Source organism: Miscanthus floridulus, chromosome 19 (assembly GCF_019320115.1).
Source record: "Miscanthus floridulus cultivar M001 chromosome 19, ASM1932011v1, whole genome shotgun sequence".
In the NCBI taxonomy this organism is placed as follows: domain Eukaryota; kingdom Viridiplantae; phylum Streptophyta; class Magnoliopsida; order Poales; family Poaceae; genus Miscanthus; species Miscanthus floridulus.
Window position 1 is genome coordinate 102,712,209 of NC_089598.1, and position 21,934 is coordinate 102,734,142.

General features: G+C 48.3%; 2 protein-coding genes across 3 annotated transcripts; both read left to right on the plus strand.

The window, feature by feature from the left end:
* The first annotated feature begins 1,243 nt into the window (after positions 1-1,243).
* On the plus strand, positions 1,244-4,534 carry LOC136527845 (peroxidase 16-like). The gene is made up of 4 exons (XM_066520693.1): positions 1,244-1,745; positions 1,852-2,043; positions 3,137-3,302; positions 3,782-4,534. The coding sequence occupies exons 1-4, from the start codon at positions 1,503-1,505 to the stop codon at positions 4,189-4,191; spliced, it is 1,011 nt and encodes a 336-aa protein (XP_066376790.1). The 5' UTR covers positions 1,244-1,502; the 3' UTR covers positions 4,192-4,534.
* A 512-nt stretch (positions 4,535-5,046) lies between these two features.
* Positions 5,047-13,135, plus strand: LOC136529627 (protein MAIN-LIKE 1-like). 2 transcript variants are annotated; one of them, XM_066522703.1, is made up of 8 exons: positions 5,047-5,216; positions 10,490-10,562; positions 10,675-11,349; positions 11,444-11,638; positions 11,721-11,929; positions 12,017-12,311; positions 12,387-12,485; positions 12,571-13,135. In XM_066522703.1, the coding sequence occupies exons 2-8, from the start codon at positions 10,491-10,493 to the stop codon at positions 12,841-12,843; spliced, it is 1,818 nt and encodes a 605-aa protein (XP_066378800.1). In that variant the 5' UTR covers positions 5,047-5,216; position 10,490; the 3' UTR covers positions 12,844-13,135. The 2 variants fall into 2 exon arrangements, with proteins under 2 accessions (XP_066378800.1, XP_066378801.1); XM_066522704.1 differs by lacking the exon at positions 5,047-5,216 and adding an exon at positions 10,140-10,349.
* The last annotated feature ends 8,799 nt before the right edge of the window (positions 13,136-21,934 follow it).

Sequence of the window (21,934 nt, forward strand, 5' to 3'; positions counted from 1 at the left end):
AATTACCTGTACGCCATTATAAAAGTTCGAAATGATCTACGTGTCATTGAAATTTTGAAAAGTTTCTCAGTACCCTCGCCCGAAGTTTCTTTTACCTACGTGCCACTTTCATCAGTTTTCCTTGTAACAGCAAGCGGAAAAGACGATTTTGCCCTCAGTTATAGAATGCATCAAAATTTTCATTCTTTCCTCAGGTGCCACTGTAACTTCTTGTGATTCAAAAAACTTCACTTTTTTCTCTGTACCATTATGAAAAAAATCATGGTAACAGCTTGTACGTGTGCATGTGAAAAACTTTAATAATTATAATAAATTCGAAATGCATCCAAATTTTTTTAATTATTAAAGTTTTTCACATGCACACGTACAAGCTGTTACCATGATTTTTTTCATAATGGTACAGAGAAAAAAGTGAAGTTTTTTGAATCACATGAAGTTACAGTGGCACCTGATGAAAGAATGAAAATTTTGATGCATTCTATAACTGAGGGCAAAATCGTCTTTTCCGCTTGCTGTTACAAGGAAAACTGACGAAAGTGGCACGTAGGTAAAAGAAACTTCGGGCGAGGATACCGAGGAACTTTTCAAAATTTCAATGGCACGTAGATCATTTCGAACTTTTATAATGGCGTAGAGGTAAAAGGCAAAAAAAAAAAAAAAAAAACGTGACGAGTGCGGAGACGAGCTGAACCAGATGAGCTGGATGCCTGGATTGCGGAGAACTGGAGATGCTCTCTGGTAGTAGCCGGGACAGGCTACAGACTGCAGAGCATGCAAGCTGCCGAGACAGGGGTCAAGGTTTTAACGGTGCTGGCCGTGGTAGTAGTTTAACGGTTTCGAGGCTGGTCAGTGCGAGAGACTGCGAGCATGTTCGTGGATGTCTGTACACTCGCGTCAGTAAATTTTTGTTTATTACGCGAGTTCTCCTCCCTCCCCGTTTCTACACGTCTCTAGAATGAAGCGGATCGGAGGACGGACGAAGGCACGAGGCAGTGAGAACGTGAGCCAGGCGCAGGGGACTGGGGAGGCCAGCCCGGTGCTAGTTGGCCGCGCGCGTCGGGCACTTGTTTGTTTACCTCGGGATGGGATAGAATTATGGACGATCAGCGGGAGAGAGTAGTGTGCGTGTCCCATGCTGGGGCCTTAATATTCCCCCCGTGTCCGTCCGTCCGTCCCCATCATTTCATCGCAAGTAACCTCCCCGTCGGCCGCTTCGCTTGCAGCGTATCAAAGCTCGATCATCTATATAAGTAAGCGCCGGCCTCTCTCCTCACTTAAAGCAGGCACCCAGTGTTTAGCTGGCGAACGAGAGAGGAGTGAAGCGAACGAGAGGAGGAGCAGCTGCGGCTGCGAGCGGGCAATTAACGCCAGACAGATAGGTAGTAGTAGTCTGGTAGAGGCAGACAGAGAGAGAGAGAGAGGAAGAGGGGGGAGATTAGCAAAAGCCGCGGGCAGCTGCGGCCAGCAGCTGATTGGTAGCGAAAGTATAAGCTCCGGGCGCAATGAGGTCGAGGAGGCCGTCGCCTTCGTGGCGGCAGAGCGTGGTCGCCGCGGTCGTCAAAGCGCTGCTGGCTGCGACGTGGTGCGCGGCGGCGGCGCAGGCGCAGCTGAGCCAGAGCTACTACGCGTCGACGTGCCCCAACGTGGAGACGCTGGTGCGCGGCGCCGTCACCCAGAAGCTGCAGGAGACCTTCAACGCCGCGCCGGGCACGCTCCGCCTCTTCTTCCACGACTGCTTCGTCAGGGTACGTACGGTCCATTCCATTTGCATCCGTCAGTCATCATCATGCGCAATGATCGATTAACGTCCCCAGTCCTGACCCTTCTCTTCTCGGTTCATACCAATCCCAGGGCTGCGACGCGTCCGTGCTGCTGTCCGGTCCCGACGACGAGCACAGCGCGGGCGCCGACACGACGCTGTCGCCGGACGCGCTGGACCTCGTCACCCGCGCCAAGGCCGCCGTCGAGGCTGACCCGCAGTGCGCCTACAAGGTCTCCTGCGCCGACATCCTCGCCCTCGCCGCCCGCGACGTCGTCTCCCAGGTACTGTGTCTACTACTTCTCTGGCCTCTCATCCATCCATCCATCCCAAGCTGCAGGCCGCAACTACACGCACGCACGCCCCTCTCTTCTTCCTCCCAACCCAGCTCCCGTAGAGCTGGACACGGCTGGACAGTCTGAAACCTTTGCTTATATATCCTAATGCAAGCTCAATGTCAATGAGGAGTTTAGGATCAGCACGAACCATTGAGTTTGGGGGGGGGGGGGGGGGGGGGGGGGGGGTATTGGATCTGGGGGGTGGTCCTGGTACTGCATCCTGTCGGAATTCTGCTGTCCCCGGCTCATTCACTCGGAGCAACAGCACGCACGCGGTCCAGAGTCCAGACTCGAGAGCTGGGACGGCGGCAAGGGCAAGGCATGGCGCGAATGCGATAAGCCGTGGTGGCCTGGCCTGGACGGGAGCTGAGCGCTCCTCGCTGGCTCGCTGCTGCGTCAGCCCGTGCTGCCTGCCGGCCTTTGAATTCTTCTCTGACGCCAAAGCAGACACGGTTTGGCGGCGTAAGTGAGCCGGTACGGCGTCGACAGATACGGGCGCCCGACACCTAATCCGCCGGGCCGTGCAGTACTGGAGCCCTGGACGGACAGACCGGTGCTCGTAGAGATATACTACGGAGTATTCCGTATACACGGACACGGCCATACGGGCTCAGTTATTGTGCCGAGCAACTCGGCCGAAGCTTCTGATGCTCGTATTCATATTTCGCACACACACGAGCGTGCTGCTGGTACTGCTCTGCGTGTACGCCTAGGCAATGGTAAAAGAATTTCACTGCAGGAATGTGCAGGTGTACTGAGAAAGAACTTACCGATGGTTGCAAAGGGCACGTTTAGTTCTCAAAAAGTTTTCCAAAAAGTGCTACAGTAGTCATTACATCGAATCTTGCGATACGTGTATGGAACATTAAATGTAGACGGAAAAAAAAACTAATTGCACAGTTTGATTGGAAATCACGAGACGAACGTTTTGAGCTTAATTAGTCCATGATTGAACACTAATTGTCAAATAAAAACAAAAATACTATAGTAACTAAATTTCCAAATTTCGTCTAACTAAACACAGCCTTTACTTATGCAGACCGGCGGTCCGTACTACCAGGTGGAGCTGGGGCGGCTGGACGGCAAGGTGGGCACGCGCGCCGTGGTGAAGCACAGCCTCCCCGGCGCCGGCTTCGACCTGGACCAGCTCAACAAGCTCTTCGCCGCCAACGGGCTCACGCAGACCGACATGATCGCGCTCTCAGGTACATGGCACATGGCAGCTGGCAGCTGCATGCGGTTGCGGTCGGGACGCCGGACGGCGGACGCGGCCCATCATTCCGCCTCGCCCACTCCGCTCACTCCCCGCTGCTCACATTCCCTCCTCCTGCCGCTGCTCGCAGAAACGCATGTCCTTTCCAGGCTGGCGCCGGGGCCGGCTGCGCCCACCCTCCCCCGCTTCCTCCCGCTGCAGCTGCAGCGTCGCGCGCAGGGGCAGTCCTTTTCTCTTGGCATGGTCCCGTGGAGTCCTCCTCCCATGGCTCGCTGTTGCTGCTACACTGTCGCTCGCTCACGCACTCGTGACCCCTGACGAGATCACCACGCACCGTCACGTCACGGTCGTAGCACTAGCAGTAAAACCTTAGTAGGCTGCACGTCAGCGGGTCAGCGACCACGGCTGCCGATCCGCCGCTGACGCTGCCATCCACAGCGTCACTGACGTACGTGGCGCTTGCAATTGCAGGTGGGCACACGATCGGCGTGACGCACTGCGACAAGTTCGTGCGGCGGCTGTACCCGTTCAAGGGCAACAACGCCGGCGCCGGCCCGCCGATGAACCTCTACTTCCTGCGGCAGATGCGGCAGACGTGCCCGCTCAACTACAGCCCGTCGGCGTTCGCGATGCTGGACGCCGTGACGCCCCGCAAGTTCGACAACGGATACTACCAGACGCTGCAGCAGATGAAGGGCCTGCTGGCCTCCGACCAGGTGCTCTTCGCCGACCGCCGGTCCCGCGCCACCGTCAGCTACTTCGCCGCCAACCAGACCGCCTTCTTCGACGCCTTCGTCGCCGCCATGGCCAAGCTGGGGCGCGTCGGCGTCAAGACCGCCGCCGACGGCGAGATCCGCCGCGTCTGCACCAAGGTCAACTAGCTAGCTTAGCTAGCCCGTACATTGGGACATTGGGTGGGTAGTACCGTAGTTGGGGGCTGAGAAAGAATGTCCATGTCCATCAGTAAAGTCCTTCCATGATCCTTCACAGTTCACAGTCACAGTCACAGTGTACTATTAATTTGTTGATGATCCGCCGATTCTTTTCTTGATTATTATTGTGTTGTAGTAGTAGTAGTAGTAATTAAAACCATGTAACAAGAAGAGGGACCTCCATATATCCTAGGATATTTTCATGCCTTACCATGTGAATGTGATAGAAGGAGGAGAGGAAGGTACCATACTTTTACACCCATGTAAATTAATGCTACAGTTCGTCCAAGTACATTCCCTTTCTTGCTTTTTTTTTACAGTTGCTGATCACTCACGAGAAACATGAATGAGGTTGAGCGAGGGTGACCCGCTCGCCTGTGTACATTGTATGCTATGCTCATGGCGGATCCAGGCTGATGACGTGAAATTTTCGTATTTTGATCTCTTTTGAAAACAATTTCTAGAAAAATATCAACGCCAAAACAATTTCTGAAAATAGACCATTTTTAGGCGTCTTAGCACATGACGCCGAGATATGAGGCTCGGCGTCGTGTCACGCCACGCCGAGGTTCTGCCACGTCACGGACGACCGGGGTCGTCGTCGTCACGTTGGCGCGTGGGTCCGAGACGTCGGCGTCGTGTCAGCCGACGCCAAGTGCCCAACATCGGCGCGGTCGGACAGAGCGCCGAGCTCTGGCCCCATCCGGAGCGCGGCCCAGGCGGCCCAACAGAGGACGGTGGCCCAGAAGCTCGGCGTTGTGTCACTTAACGCCGAGCCTCCAGACCTCGGCGTGATCCGACTCAACGCCGAGGTCTGGACCCTTTAGGCCGCGCCGAGGCCCCTTCTTCTTCCTCCCTTCATTCTGAAACCGCCGGCCTCCCTCTCTTCCTCTTCACCCCCGCGCCGCCACCAAACCCTAACCCCCAAAATCGACCCCCGGTGCCACGATCTCGGCTCCCGAAGGTTCCTCGAGGTAATGGTCCCTCCCCTCCTCCATTCTATCCGCGTAGATGTGCTTACATTGTCCTTAATTATTTGGAATCAAGGTTGTTTGGTTATTTGGTATATTTGTGTTTGCATTTGCAAAATGTATGGCTTAGGATGATTGAGTGCATTGTTGTTTAACTGTTATATGTGATGAACATGTTAGGTTAGTTTGGTTTCTAGTTATTTTGGTCATTAGGGTTATTTGTTTATTATAGGTGTCATTAGGGTTAGTTATTTGTTGGTTATTAGGGTTACTATGTATTTTATTAATTTGTTGGTCATTACATTTCAATTTGTTATGAGTAGAAATGATTATGTTGTTGGGGTTGAAAAACGATGAAATGATATATTTTAGTTTCTACTTATTGGATTGAAATATATTCATATGTTACACTACTTGTTGTGTGATGGATGTAGATGGATAAATTAGTGAGGTTGCATCATGGAGGCCGTATTGTTAGGACAAGAGATGATAGTTTGGAATTTCTGGACATGTGTGAGGAGTTGTTGATTTTTTCTGAAACACCATCTTTGACCCAGTTAGTGGAGCGAGTGAAGGTTAAGTTAGGCTGGAATGAAGGAGACGTGCATGTTCAGTTTGAAGGTGTCATAGATGTTGGGTCGTCGAAGGGTCCTCGGATCAAGCGGTTGCTCAAAATTACAAGCGAGTCTGAATGGAATGATTACAAGGCAGTTGTATTGGCCTCAGAAGTGCGATCTTTGGATTTAGTAGTAAGTAAGGAGTCCGGCTTAGGAAATGATAACTTCGAAGCATGGCCATCTTCCCCCGCTGAAAGGTCCTAATGGCTAGAGGGGGGGTGAATAGCCTAATAAAAAATTCTACAACAACACTTAACCAAATGGTTAGACAATTATGAGGCGAAGCGAGTGTTGCGCTAGCCTACTCAAAAATGCAAGCCACCTACCACAATTCTAGTTTAGATAGTGTCAATTCACACAAGAGCAATGACACTACCCTATGTTAGTGTGCTCTCAAAGGCTAACTAAAGAGCCACACCAACCAAGCATGCAAGCTCTCACAACTAGCTACACTAAAGAGCTTGTCAACTAGTTTGCGGTAAAGTAAATAGAGTGATCAAGAGGGTTATACCGCCGTGTAGATGAATGAACCAATCAATCACGAAGATGAATAACAATGATGACCAATCACCTCGGAATCAAATGATGAACACAATGATTTTTACCGAGGTTCACTTGCTTGCCGGCAAGTTAGTCCTCGTTGTGGCGATTCACTCACTTGGAGGTTCACGCGCTGATTGGCATCACTCGCCAAACCCTCAATAGGGTGCCGCACAACCAACACAAGATGAGGATCACACAAGCCACAAGCAATTTACTAGAGTACCTTTTGGCGCTCCGCCGGGGAAAGGTCAAGAACCCCTCACAATCACCACGATCGGAGTCGGAGACAATCACCTCCTCCACTCAACGATCCTTGCTGCTCCAAGCCGTCTAGGTGGCGGCAACCACCAAGAGTAACAAGCGAAATCCGCAGCGAAACACAATCACCAAGTGCCTCTAGATGCAATCACTCAAGCAATGCACTTGGATCACTCCCAATCTCACTACGATGATGAATCAATGATCTAGATGAGTGGGAGGGCTTTGGCTAAGCTCACAAGTATGCTATGTCAATAGAAATGGCCAAGAGTATATGCTTGAGCCGGCCATGGGGCTATAAATAGAGCCCCAATCAAATAGAGCCGTTATACCCCTTCACTGGGCAAAACGCGTTCTGACCGGACGCTCCGGTCAGACTGACCGGACGCTGGCTCTCAGCGTCCGGTCGCTCAATGTCAGCCACGTGTCCAGACTCAACGGTCATCAGCCTCGACCGGACGCTGCTCCTTCGAACTGACCGGACGCTGAAGCCCCTGCGTCCGGTTGTTTACAGTAAGCTCCCGAGCATGACCGGACACGTCCGATGAAACTGACCGGACGCTGAAGTCCCAGCGTCCGGTCGTTTCCAGTAAGCTCCCCGAGGCATGTTTTTTTTGACCGGACGCGTCCGGTCCACCTTGACCGGACGTAGCCAGCGTCCGGTGCTCAACCCTAGCCACTGTGCCGTCTGACAGCTCGACCGGACGCAGCCTTTCAGCGTCCGGTCGCTGAGTGACCCAGCGTCCGGTCAATAGACCGACGCCAGCATCATTTCGATCAACTCCATTTCAACTCTAACTTCTTCACCCTTGCTCAAGTGTGCCAACCACCAAGAATTTTGCATCCGGCGCAATAGAAAATAGACATTTCATTTTTCCAAAAGCGCCGAATCCCGCCTCGCAAGCTCGGCGGGAGGGAGAGAGGGACCCAAACCCATCTCAACCCTGCACACACCTTGTGCACATGTGTTAGCATATATTCACAAATATTATCAAGGGTGTTAGCATTCCACTAGATCCTAAATGCATATGCAATGAGTTAGAGCATCTAGTGGCACTTTGACAACCGCATTCCGATACGAGTTTCACCCCTCTTAATAGTACGGCTATCAAACCTAAATGTGATCACACTCTCTAAGTGTCTTGATCACCAAAACAAAATAGCTCCTATGGTTTATACCTTTGCCTTGAGCTTTTTGTTTTTCTCTTTCTTCTCTTCAAGTGTAAGCCCTTGATCATCTCCATGCTATCACCATTGTCATGTTATGATCTTCATTTGCTTCTCTACTTGAAGTGTGCTACCTATGTCATGAACACTTGATAAACTAGGTTAGCACTTAGGGTTTCATCAATTCACCAAAACCAAACTAGAGCTTTCACCCGCTCACATAGGTTATGGTCCTTTGCCTGAAGAAGAAATACTTGTCACACAACTAGGCTACGGTGGAGATGAGGAAGAGAATCCGGTTGCCGATGGTGAGGGCAATCATGATAGTGATGAAGATGATGATGATTATGTAATTGTTGATGCAGAAGAAGGTTTGGACGATGCTAGCAGAGACTTTTCTATTGAGGATGAGCTTAGCGACGAAGATGATCTTAGTAGTGAAGAAGACTTTGGTGATGCTAGGGCTACGAACCGTTTTGACATGGAGATAGCTGGAGATGATGAGTCCTTCGTAGAGGAGATAGCCGAAGACTCTGATGACGATCGCCCTGTTGGTCGTCTGAATTTAAGGGAAATAGAGATATTGTCTAGGGTCTTGCCTTGGAGAGATCCACTAGTTGGTGATTTCGAGGACCTTAGCCATGGTCATAGGGCAGTAGCTGATGGTGGGCAAAGTGATACAACTGTGCCTGATGTTAGCGGTTGCCTCATCATACGGAAGGGCATATTGTCTGCTACCATGGATGAGTTGAAATCATGGTTGCAAGAGTACTCCATTGTACACAACCGACCTTTTAGGGTCATCAATTCATTCAAGGAGAAGAGGTACACTGTTGCTTGTGAAGAACAACAGTGTGGTTGGAGAGTATGTACTAGGAAGACGAAGGCAGGCAAATGGAAGATTATCTCAGTGAAGCAACCACATGTTTGTGCCACTGCTGAGGCAGAAGAGAACCATCTGCAGCTCAATTCTAGGTTCATTGCAAGGCAATTATGCCCCGTGGTGAAGCATATGCCAACCATTACGGTGTCTGCATTGGTTGAGATCATCTTCCAACGGTATAATTACTATGTCAAGTATGGGAAAGCATGGAGGGCAAAGCAGCGTGCACTGGAAATAATATTTGGAAATTGGGAAGAAGCTTATGAGCGCCTCCCTGTAATGTTGAACGCAATGAGAGCCGTAAATCCTGGGATGCACTTCGAGTATTTACCTAAGGAGGGTGAAACAAGGAATGGTAGCCAGGTATTTGGAAGGGCGTTTTGGGCGTTCGGGCAGAGTATCGAAGCATTCAAGCATTGCAGGCCCGTCGTCTCAATTGACGGGACCTTTCTTACAGGGAAATTTGAAGGCACAATGCTTATTTGTATTGGGACAGATGTAGAGGACCAGCTTGTGCCATTGGCCTTTGCGATTGTTCGGAAGGAGGACACGGATAGTTGGTGTTGGTTTCTCAGGCTAGTAAGACAAGTGGTAATTGGTCTGGGACGTGATGTTTGTATGATATCCGATAGGCATGCTGGCATTCTGAATGCCGTAGAACAAGAGATTCCTGGTTACGGCAAAATACATCACCGGTGGTGCACCAGACACCTTGCTCAGAATCTTATAAGGCATGATCACACAAAGGACAACTTCAAATTATTTGAGGAGGTTTGCAGGCAGCAAGAGGTTCAATTATTCAAAGATAAGTTAGATGCCCTGAAGTTAGCCACAAATGTTGATGGCAGGCAATTCTTGAGCGAGTTGATGGCGTCGAAGGATAAGTGGTCACTTGCATATGACACGGGTGGTTGGAGATGGGGCTTCATGACTAGTAACATGGCAGAGATGTTCAACAGCCTTCTAAGAGGTTGTCGTGGTCTGCCTGTGACTGCTATTGCCTCATTCACCTTCTACAAGTTGAATTCTTGGTTCGTTTCGAGGAAGAAGCATGCGAGGTCTCTATGGACAGCAGGCAAAGCTTGGCCACTTTTAGCATCTCAGGAACTAGCTTTCTCAAAGAAAAAGTCTAAACGACAGAAGGGTTCATGTTTTGATCCAATCAACCATGGATATGAGATTCTAGAGGATGGCGGAACTAACATTGGTGGTGAAGACCGTGGTGCTCGAAAACATAAAGTAGTGATCAATGAGAACAAGTGTACGTGTGGAAAACCGATCATATACCATAGGCCTTGCTCCCACATGATTACAGCCTGTCGCCTTAGACGTGTTGACCCTGAGGTCCCTCCCCGTATGGCCGCGGAGTTCTCTTTGAGGAACCTAATGAGCACCTGGAATCCTAAGTTCGAGCCATATCTTGACGATAGTCAATGGCCTACTTATGATGGCCCCAAGTATGTGGCTGATCTTGGTTTACTCTGGAAGAGTAGAGGACCTAGGCGGCGGAAGCGGTTCAGGATGGACATGGACCGAGCCACGAAAGGTAGATCAACCACGAGTAAGGTTGGGAGACATTTTGTAGAGGACACCCAAAAGAGCCGTTGCTCTGGTTGCCATAAGCCGGGCCACAATAAGAGAAAATGTCCTGAACTACTTAGACAACAGGTATCCATCAAGCTAGCTACTAGAATTGCTTTGTGTAATGGTACATTGGTTTACTTTTGTTTTTTTTATTTTTATGTTACTTCGTACCACATACACATGCTTTAACTTACACTAATGGTTTGTCATTGCTTATGTTGCAGGATGGATCGGTTCCCCCTTCTTGATCCAAGGTTCGATGAGCACCACCGGGCTCGGAGGATCGAGAACGGAGAGGTATATTCAACAATTCGTATGAAAACACTGCATTGTTCATGTTTTGCTCTATAGTCCATGCTCTTTATAAAGTGACATGCACTAATACTTTTTCATGCTTGTTTTTTTGCAGGTTTTGAATGTGCTGAGGCCAATGACACATGAGGCCTCTACGACCATGGTCTACGACGAGAGGTACACGCCCCTCCTGAAGGTGGCGAACCTTGCTACCGTTGCTCGTGTTTGTCGTCGAGGCACGCCACCTTTCAACCCAGCGGCGTTGACGGCGTTGATAGATCGGTGGCGTCCGGAGACACACAGCTTTCACCTACCATGCGGGGAGATGACGGTCACTCTCGAGGACGTTGCCATGATCCTTGGAGTCAAAATCCGAGGATTCCCAGTGACAGGAGACACGGAGTCTGAAGGATGGCAGCAGCGGGTTGAGCACTTCTTGGGACGGCCCCTAGCGGCAGTTGAGGCTGGCAAGAAATGGCGCAGCAGTGGGGTGTCCCTGAGGTGGCTTCGTCAGCAGTTTCGGGAGTGCCCACCCAACGTAGACGCCGAGACCGTGACATACTACTGTCGGGCCTATGTCCTCCACATGTTAGGTACGGTTCTCTTCCCTGACGGCACTGGAGACACGGCGTCCTGGATGTACATTCCGTGCCTTTTGAACTGGGAGGATGCCGGCAATAGGAGTTGGGGCTCGGCTATACTTGCCTTCCTGTACCGTCAGCTTTGCGAGGCTTGCCGCCGTCCTGGAGGCTCGCACGCTACAATGTCAGGCTGCATCACACTGTTGCAGGTAATAAAGCAAAGTTGTACAAGTTACCACTACAATTCAATGTATTTTCTTAACAAAAGTGATTAACATTCATGTTTCCACTCTTTTTTTGCAGATTTGGATGTGGGAGAGGCTTCCAGTTGGGAGACCGCATCAGCTTGATCCCCCACAACCTTGGTTTCCTCAAGGAGACGCAGTTGTCGCCCCTACCGTGGCACACCTCTACGAGCGAGCCCATGGAACATACCACGTGTCACGCCACGCATACATCAGCTTCACCAACGAGCTGGACACCCTTTTGCCACAGCATGTAAGTTTCCCACCCTTTTGCCCTAATCGAGGATAAGTGCACAAATTGAGCGTCGACTAGTTGATGACGACGTTGTGTACAGGTTCAATGGAGCCCATATCGGCGGAGGCAAGTAACGGATCTCAACTTGAGCGACTTGTGCATGGCAGACGAGGACGTCTGGACGATGAGGACCCCCCTTATTTGTTTCTATGCAGTTGAGTACCATCTCCCTCACCGTGTAGCACGGCAGTTTGGTAGGCTGCAGCCTTCTCCGCCCGATGATTTCTCCACCGGTTGGCAGCTCCACAAGTACGTAACATACAATATTTTGTTCGTTTCACATGAAAGAATCATTGAGTAGGCCTTCATATTGCCGATTTGGTGTAAAATTTGCAGGTTCAACAGACAAAAAAATAAGAAGATCACCAACTGGCAGCTGGAGCACCATCGCTACATTGATGAGTGGATGTTGATGGAGCAGAACAACATGGGCATCCACGCCGTCCATCGTGACAAGGCATTCCATGATTACCTTGTTTGGTTTGGTCAACGAACAAGGCTTCAATTGAGGCCCGCTTGGACGGAGCAAGACATTGCTGACATTGCGAGCGAGGATGAGGGCAACAACCCATATGACCAAGCTACCCGAGAAGGCAGGCAAGTTGAGATCGCCCCTGCGTTAGCCAGAGCTGTAAGTGATACAACTATTTCAATCTCTGAGGTCTTTACTGTGATAGAGACATAAATTATTGTTTTTGTTGCATAGAGCATGGAGATAATGAGGACAGTGGCCGACCAAGGAAGGGCATTGATGATTCCTGTGGGCGATCCTGATGAGGCCTCCATGTTACGACAACACATTCAGGTAGTCTTCTCTCATTCAGTTGATGTTACATCTTTATATAGTTTTACGACCAACCCCACTTACTAATAGTGCTTTCAAAATGCAGCGTGCCATGCATCGCCTACGAAAGGTAGCTGCACGCCTTGGATGTAGACGTTCCCCGGATGTGGCAGTCCCACAACAGCTTGGTGCTGGACCTTCTACTGCACATGTTGGAGGGACTTCATCTTCACATGGTGCACATGGTGGCATGACTTCTTCTTCACATGGTGCAACAACTACTACAGAGGGTGGTCAAGGACATGGTCATTATGATGATGAAGTTGATGAAGGACAGGGAGAGTATGATCATGAGTATGATGAGATTGGCATGTCCTAGCTTGGAGATGCACCCCAAGGAACTCAAGGCCCCTCCGGTTCTGGACGTCCACATAGGACGCTCAGACCAGTGGACAGGTACACTCCAGGTACCTATCCGTTTGGGAGGGGAAAGCGTTACGCTCGCCGTCCACGTTAAGGTAGAAGGAGCGATAAAAGATCCAAAGACTTCATATGCTTTATTTTGTGCATGGACTATGTATGCATTGGACCTTGTACTATGTTTTGGACTATGTTTGTTGATTGATGAAACATATGTATGGACTATGTTGGATGTTGAATGTGTTGGACTATGTTGGATGCTTAATGTGTTGGACCTTTGTATGTACGGATGTTGAATGAATGTGTCTGTCGGTGTGGTCATGTGTTATGTGAATGTGTGGAACGTCGCCATGTTTCATGTTTCCAGCTATTAAGGGCCTCCGTCGCAACTCACAAGGAAGAAGGGGTGTCATCGTCCCCATCTAGGGGAGCTAGCGAAGGGGACGCAAAGGGGACGAAGCACGCAAAGAAGATCCACGGTGACATGTTAGGAGAGTCGGGGAGCTAGCGAAGGGGACGCAAAGGGGACGAAGCACGCAAAGAAGATCCACGGTGACATGTTAGGAGAGTCGGGGAGCTAGCGAAGGGGACGAAGCACGCAAAGAAGAGATGATATATTGGTGAACCCAGGGGCTCGGCGTTTAGTCATTTGACGCCGACCCCTGGTACGTACTGGAAAGCAATTCACCGAAGCGCCGAGGTGCCCAAGCTCGGCGTTTAGTCATTTCACGCCGACCCCTGGTGCTTCCTGCAAACCCTTGCATCGAAGCGCCGAGGTGCCCAAGCTCGGCGCGTTATGACTAAGCGCCGAGGTTCGGCCCAAACCGGGCCACGGCCGTTTCCAAACCCTAGGGTTGGCGTGGGCCGCCTCGACGCCGAGCCTCAGCCCAACTCGCAGAAAGCCGAGCCAAACCCTAGGGTCGGCGTGGGACGACTAAACGCCGAGCCTCAGCCCACCACACGGCCGCCAAACCCTAGGGTCGGCGTGCCCTAGGGTCGGCGTGGGCCGACTCAACGCCGAGCCTCAGCCCACCTCACACACGGCCGCCAAACCCTAGGGTCGGCGTGGGCCGACTCAACGCCGAGGCTCCGCCCACCTCACACACCCCAAACCCTAGGGGAGCCTCAGCTCAACATGTAAACGCCGACCCAGACCATTTGGTATATGTTGCGATCCTATTTGCATGATTCAAATGAAAAATCTTTCTCAACGATTCCTCTTCGACTAACACGAGTTATACTAATAAGAGTAGACAAGTTATATTTATGTTTGTATATTTGTTCCTGCAGGAAAAACCGATTGTTGGTTCGATTTCAATCCCCTATTTTTAGGGAGACTCAAATCTTTTTATTCAGTTTGGGAATCAACCATAGTACATGAAACTTAGAGGTAGGTAAACTGCAATTTATGAAATAGCGGAGGCACAACGATTACACTCACATCAAAAGTAACAATGGCATGTCGCAAACTAAACCTAGCATGTCTTAGGGGATTGAAAGAAACAAGTGATACAGACATTACAAAGGGAACACACTCAAATAAAAACTAACAATGGCATGTTGCAAACTAAACCTAGCATGCCTTACGAGATTGAAAAGAACAACTCATACAAGCATTCCACATTCGGATTGACTAACAAATGTTGGTCCTAATAATGCTCCCACATATTGAACTGAGTTGCGTCTTCCCCATAGTATGATCCAGTTGACGGAGGCGGTGGTGGTGGCGGTGGCGGTGGCGGTGGACAAGGAGGTCCATCCTTCTTATGGTTCGTGCACTCGCAGTACGGATTATTGCATAGTGCCTCCTCTGCATCATTGCTGTTGTCGTCGTCCGACTTGTCCCTGTTACCACTTCCAGGGCCATACTCTAGGTCAAAGATGCGTCCCTGTAGATATGTGATGTACTGTTGATGGGGATAGATAGGAGGAGGGTCGACCCATCTAGTGAAGCCACAGTTATCTGGACAGCTTGAATCCTGAAAACCCATCTACCAATAAGTACTACTAGAAACTACATGCAAATCTTAAAAAGGAGAGAGTTCAAAGGCAATACAAATCCTCGCGGGCATCTGAAGAAACGACGGCCTCCACCGTCACAGTCGTTGTACATCTGCACAACGCAATCCAAACCGTGGCGGCATTTTGGCCAATCTTCAATGCGCTTATCGTATGATCTAAGAGGTCTCTCACGGGTGAAGTCACTCTTCCTCTCCAAAGGAAATTCCTCTATTGCTTCTTCAAAAGAATCAGGACCCAGAGAACCCTCCCACACAATCGGAGGTCCCTTCCTCACCCCCTTTCCTCTCCCTCCACCTAAACCCTTTCCACTCGAGGAACCTCCGCTCGACATTTGCTAAAACTAAACCAGAAAACAAGTTGTGTGGATGTGGAGCAAGACATGAAGCACTATATATAGATATGAAGGCAGGTTCACCATGAATGCTACGTGACAAAAAACATGTGTGCCTACTCATTTATTGAATCTGAAAAGGCTAGATGCTTCATCTGAAAAGCCTACAACCATGACTGGTCATTTCATCTGAAAAGGCTACACCTGTGTTTTGTCACTACATCTTAATGCAGTACATCACTCTGATATTAATTCATTGCGTCTACAGATACAACAGTAAACGAATCTAGGCATTTCAGTGAGTTTTCAAATAGACTAGTACCCCTTTCAGTGACTGCAACAGTACTTGTAGCCCTTTCAGTGACTGCAACAACACAAGTAGTCTTTTCAGTTATACAAACAGTACCACTACAGTCTTCGGATAGTTAACGAAGTACATGGCATAAGACCATCTGAAATAAAATCATAGTGCATTACAACATAATAAAAAAATTCCAGGGAATAAGTTCATCTGAAATAAAAGCAGAGTGCATTACAACATAATAAAAAAAGTCCAGGGCTACATGACATCGCTCGTGAATGAACCAAATACCTACTGAGTGCAACGAGGCCACTTTCCCTTCCTCTCGGCATCGGGATTCTCCTCCATCGCTGCCTTCGCTCGGCGCACACGCTCAATCTTCTTCTCCCTCTCCGCCCGGTACGCAGCAACACGCCTCCTTTCCTCCTCTTCCTTATGCTCCTTTTCTATAGCCTCCAGTCTGCGTCTCTGCTCAAACCTCTCCTTAACCTCCGCATCCCACTCCTTCAGGCCTTCTAGACGCTGCTTGTCCGACTCCTTGATTTCAGTGTCAATCCACTGCTCAAAGTCACACAGTGGTGGAACGGTCTGCAAGAAAAACAAATTGTTACAAAACAAATAAATAAGCAATACTTAATATCACAAGAAAATTAATTAACAAAATAAAAATTCCTCACAAACGATGCACGGCGTTGTTGCTTTGTAGGTTCCCATGCATAATTGGGACACATCCAGTACCTCTGCCTATATGTTTCCTCATCTTCAGAGATGTCTACCTTGCAAGGATCACCACAAAAGCACATTGGTCGAGGAACACCTTCAGGGAGAGGCTTTAGGTCGTAGGGATTTGCCCTCTGGCGACCATAGCTACAATTGAAAGAATTTAGTCATATTAACGGAGAACCAAACCTAAACCTAGGGTTTTCTATTTGTTGCACAGATAATGAATAAACATTGGGATTACCTTGGAATACGAGCTTTACCACGTCTTGGCATCCTAACGTTACGAAGAAAACGTCTTGGTCATAACAAATTGAAATGTAATGACCAACAAATTAATAAAATACATAGTAACCCTAATGACCAACAAATAACTAACCCTAATGACACCTATAATAAACAAATAACCCTAATGACCAAAATAACTAGAAACCAAACTAACCTAACATGTTCATCACATATAACAGTTAAACAACAATGCACTCAATCATCCTAAGCCATACATTTTGCAAATGCATACACAAATATACCAAATCACCAAACAACCATGATTCCAAATGATTAGGGACAATGTAAGCACATCTACGCGGATAGAATGGAGGAGGGCAGGGACCATTACCTCGAGGAAGCTTCGGGAGACGAGATCCGGGCACCGGGGGTCGATTTTGGAGGTTAGAGTTTCGTGGGGGCCGTGGGGGATTTGGGAGCCGTGGGGGAATGGAGGAAGGGAGGGAAGAAGAAGAAGGGGCCTCGGCGCGGCCTAAAGGGTCCAGACCTCGGCGTTGAGTCGGATCACGCCGAGGTCTGGAGGCTCGGCGTTAAGTGACACAACGCCGAGCTTCTGGGCCACCGTCCTCTGTTGGGCCGCCTGGGCCGCGCTCCGGATGGGGCCAGAGCTCGGCGCTCTGTCCGACCGCGCCGATGTTGGGCACTTGGCGTCGGCTGACACGACGCCGACGTCTCGGACCCACGCGCCAACGTGGCGACGACGACCCCGGTCGTCCGTGACGTGGCAGAACCTCGGCGTGGCGTGACACGACGCCGAGCCTCATATCTCGGCGTCATGTGCTAAGACGCCTAAAAATGGTCTATTTTCAGAAATTGTTTTGGCGTTGGTATTTTTCTAGAAATTGTTTTCAAAAGAGATCAAAATACGAAAATTTCACGGCTGATGACAGCCAGAACATGTAGTATGGTCCAAGTCCTCATAAATGCAGCCGGCATGAGCTGTGTGCGCGTGTGCGTGTGTGTATGCTCTGCAGCTCAGAGACCATGTGATGCTTTCAGTGGATGGAGCAAGCAGAAATTAGGGTAGCTGCTGAGGATGAACAGTGTGATGATCTATGGTGCTGATGATGCCTGCTCTGATTGAGAGGACGGCCTCTGTTTTTAGTGTTTGTCGCCTTGACAGCTTTCTATCATGAGAAAGAAACGGAAGAACAAGGCAGCCTAGGCGGCTATGTTAGAAACAATAGGCATTATAAACGATGAAGAACTGAGAGGACACGAGATTTTAACGTAGAAAACCCTACTAAAGAAGAAGAGAAAAACCACGGACACCAGCTAGGAAATCTTCACTATATCGGGTGAGGTTACAAACGTCGGGGATTTACAACTTTTCTTATCCCAAGACGACGGCTTACAGGAAGTATATATAGAGATAGAAAAACCTTAATAGGTGACGATCCGCTTCGCTTCGGCCCAAGCCTCCTGGCGACGGGCCTCGTTTCGCTCCATCAGAAGTTAATCTTTATATTGTACGTAACTAAATTTGGATTACAACTCAACATGCTAGCAGTGACCTAGACATGAGATTTGGTGACACGGAATTGCAGAAACATGCGGCTATAAACTCTGCTTTTCCACGTCAAGTACTGAACTTTCACGCCGTTGGCTCGAACTCGGAATGCATAAGCGCGTGTTCAGTTGTCTGAACTTTGGATTTTGGGCTACTGTAGTACTTTCGTTTTTATTTGGTAATTAGTGTTCAATTATGGACTAATTAGGCTCAAAACGTTCGTCTCGTAATTTCCAACCAAACTGTGCAATTAGTTTTTTTCGTCTATATTTAATGCTCCATGTACGTATGGCAAGATTCGATGTGATGGATACTGTAGCATTTTTTGGGAAAAAATTTTGGAACTAAACGAGGGCTAACTTGATGTGTTGGGATGGCACAATCGCAAGGTCCCTTTCTTGGTCAGAAACAGCCGCCGAATTTGCTGTTCCCCAACCAACTGAAGTTATTCTTCCTCCAAACAAACAAAAGATGCTCTGGAACTTAACCATCAAGGGACGCATACCAGAAACCTGCAATTTGCAGCATGGGTAACCTTCACCTTATCTCTCTGAAAGTATGAACTGCATCAATCTTATGTATTGACCATCATTAATCTCGCTGACACGTGTTATTACTGAAATTTACGCCTAACCAGTAACCAGTAAATGTGCATCGATCGCATGGCACAGTGGGGACCTCACAGTCAAGTGTATGTCACCTTTCTTTTCGTGGTCATTTCTCGCCCATACTCTGATGCTAGTCCTTTTCATGTTCCTGCAATGAAATATGCCATAGGAGTACATGAAATATGCCATAGGCTGTTTCCAGGGCGTCCTGCATCTCAAAGAGGCACACTATTGGTACGCAATAACTGCTACGGCCAAACCTTGCTGGTCATTAATAAACAGAAAAAAAGTGAAATTTCTCCATGGGAATATATATTTCCAAGATTAGCAATATAGAAACATGAACATTCTGAACGGTCCAACAGACCCTTGTACAAGTACACACCAACATGAGTGTGATAAGCATTTCGGCGTGGCTATTGATTATGGTTATATGATGCCACATACTATTTCTGTTTAATACCAACAACGAAACATGTTCCGCTGGAGTGATGGGCAGAACTTCTATGAATCTAGCTAGACATTTCAGGTGGCCTCAAACATCAATTTCACATCATCATAAATACTTGACCATCTCATTAGTCATAATAAAGAGCATTAAAACTTATACAATCTGTTATATCTCAGACTGCATGAAAAACTTCTTTTTGCTAAATCTGCATGCTCTAAGAAACAGAATGTAGAAGAGAATTGTGTGTTAATATCAGACATGCTCTTAGTCTTAGCTCGGCCCCCCTATCTAGCTCAGACAATGAAAATGAGGGTCACAAAGTCAAGCACACAAGAAAAGTAATGGTGCCGAATATGTGTCTCTGGACTACAATTCCTCCTGACTGCCACACACTGCTGATTTTCTAGGTTTACATTATTGAAGCCAGTGGCATTCCTTTGGAATGCATTCTATGCCTTATTTGGTGAAAATGGACAGTCACTTTCTGAAGTTAAAATCAGCTATCGAAACTCAAAATTAAACTGCTTACCATCCCAACTGATTTAAGGGGAAATTTGAACAAGTTTTCAATCCAACACAGAAATGCAGAATCAATTTAATTCAGGCATTAATAGAATCCACAAAATTCATACCGTCCAGACTCCAGACAGATCCAAGTATCCGATTACTTAGATTATAGAACCAATATCAAGCTGCCAGAGCATACATCAATACATCATGATCATTTTGACCTCAAGCTTTGGTTTATCAGTTAAACCGGGAAGAGGAGTACAAGCACAAATTCTAGCAAATTTCTACACAGGTTTTTGCCGAGGTTGTGAAAAAAAGATCACGACATATTTTTTTTTTATATATAAAAACACTACTGGCCTTCTGGCGACTTGACAAAGATAAAGTGCCAACAGCAGGCATCATAGCTCTGAAAAGTTGAAGCTACCAAACCGAGCTCCTATTTTTCCATGCTCAAATTGTGTTCCTGTAGTCCTGTGCACATCCATCCAGGCGTCCAGCACCTAATGGCAACATGATTTGGTGCAAGAAAAAGGGCGACTTCTCATTTCCATTTGTACTCGTGGACCCCTAAAGCATCCCAAAGAATCAATCCAGACGATGTTGCTACAACAGGTGGCATGCAGCCATGCAGGGGCAGGCCGATCGATCTGATAATGGCCTGCTCTTTTTTTGCATAAAGCTACAAGCAAGTACCTGTCTCTCTGCTTCAGCTCGACTGTACCTGCTCACGTGCTGAACTAAAATACTTCTATTAATATATCTTATCTGTAGGGGCTTTGGCCCCTCCAGTTTTCTAAAAGAAAAATACTTCTATTAACTTTCCTCAGCTCTCGCGGGGGCAAATATTGCAACCAAAGCACTTGACTAAAGATTAGTTTTGCTTTACATTGACATCGATGTCCATGCCTTGGTTACATGGAGCCGTCATAGGAAAATGTCATGAAAATGTGGCTAATTGGGTATGAGCCGTGCTTTGTGTACTAAAAATCTACAGGTAGATCTGAAAAGGACACTGGAGAACTTTATGAATCATCACTTATGACAGTGGATAAGTACGAAACTAATGCAGGAGTACTCTGTACAGAAGATCCTAAAAACAAGATCTTAGATAGTTGGCATCTATTGCGCCTTTTTTTTTAATGATAGCATGTCTAGATAAGACTAACCTGAATGGCTGCAAACATATGATATCTGCCATAAATTGTCATGTAATTGTTGTTGGTTCCTCGAACTGTTCCATGTCCTAAGAAGAATATCCTTGCTAACTGTCCACTGTCCTAAGAAGTGTGTCTATTCATTTTCTTATTATGACATGATCGGGGAATATAGGAGCATATTTGGAACATTATCATGAACATTGATAGGGACAATTCTCAAGATTCACGATCTCATATCTACTATACTTAAATAGGGACTCACTGGCAGATTTTTCTGCGATTTCGTAAAGCCACGTCGTCATCTGGGTGTCTGTATTCTCCAAGTCATATGAGCCAGATCGAGGAGAAGATACAGTTTCATCGCGGCCGCCGGAACCCATGCATGGCATGCCATCGTCTCCAGCGATGCTGGATCAGCCTCAAACCAACCACTTGAGAGCGCCGCGCTGATCGAGCGCGCGGCGGCGGTTACGACTTAGGAAGCCTTGCACGAGAGCATTGAGATGAGATAAAAGAGCACGGCGAGCACGTAGGCAACCACGAACGCAACAGCAAACATGCTCCACGCAACCTCAGAAAACACGAATGATAAATCGGCTGAAGCTGATTTTTTTTTAGAGAAAAACACTATATCATGGCTGATAAGCCGGGCTGATAAGTTCAAGCGAACAGGGCGGATCGTGTATTCAGTATTCGTATCATTCATTTCTCGTCAGAACTTGAGAAGGAAGGAACTAACTCACCTTTCCTATGGTCCTCTTCCGGGCCTCTGCGTCGTATTCCTTCTCCTCCTCCACATCCGCGATGATGATGTCCACGGCCACGTGCTGAGGCTGGCTTGCCGCCGCCGATTCGGCTGATGCGTTGATCCGGGTGGTCCACATCACGTACGATGACGGAGGAGGAGCCGCCACTCCACTCGTAGCAAGTCGTTTGAGCCGGAACGAAGCTCTATTTTCTTTGCCTATATACTAGCTATAATGACGGTGCTCTCCTGCGACCACTCCGTTGCTGTGTTCTTTTCGTATCATAAATAAACATATATAAAGGCTTCACCGACAGAGAGTCCGACAGAGAAAAGACTTCACCGAGTGGGTGTGGCGTCCGGGATTCGATGGAAACCGGCGCGGACTCGGGTCAAGTCACTCG

Excerpts from the sequence above, each read along its gene's own strand:
- LOC136527845 (XM_066520693.1), top strand. The coding sequence starts at position 1,503 with ATGAGGTCGAGGAGGCCGTCGCCTTCGTGGCGGCAGAGCGTGGTCGCC. Across the intron at positions 2,044-3,136 it reads CCCGCGACGTCGTCTCCCAG|ACCGGCGGTCCGTACTACCA; the intron begins GTACTGTGTCTA and ends TTACTTATGCAG. Across the intron at positions 3,303-3,781 it reads CGACATGATCGCGCTCTCAG|GTGGGCACACGATCGGCGTG; the intron begins GTACATGGCACA and ends TTGCAATTGCAG.
- LOC136529627 (XM_066522703.1), top strand. The coding sequence starts at position 10,491 with ATGGATCGGTTCCCCCTTCTTGATCCAAGGTTCGATGAGCACCACCGG. Across the intron at positions 10,563-10,674 it reads GGAGGATCGAGAACGGAGAG|GTTTTGAATGTGCTGAGGCC; the intron begins GTATATTCAACA and ends GTTTTTTTGCAG. Across the intron at positions 12,312-12,386 it reads CCCCTGCGTTAGCCAGAGCT|AGCATGGAGATAATGAGGAC; the intron begins GTAAGTGATACA and ends TTTGTTGCATAG.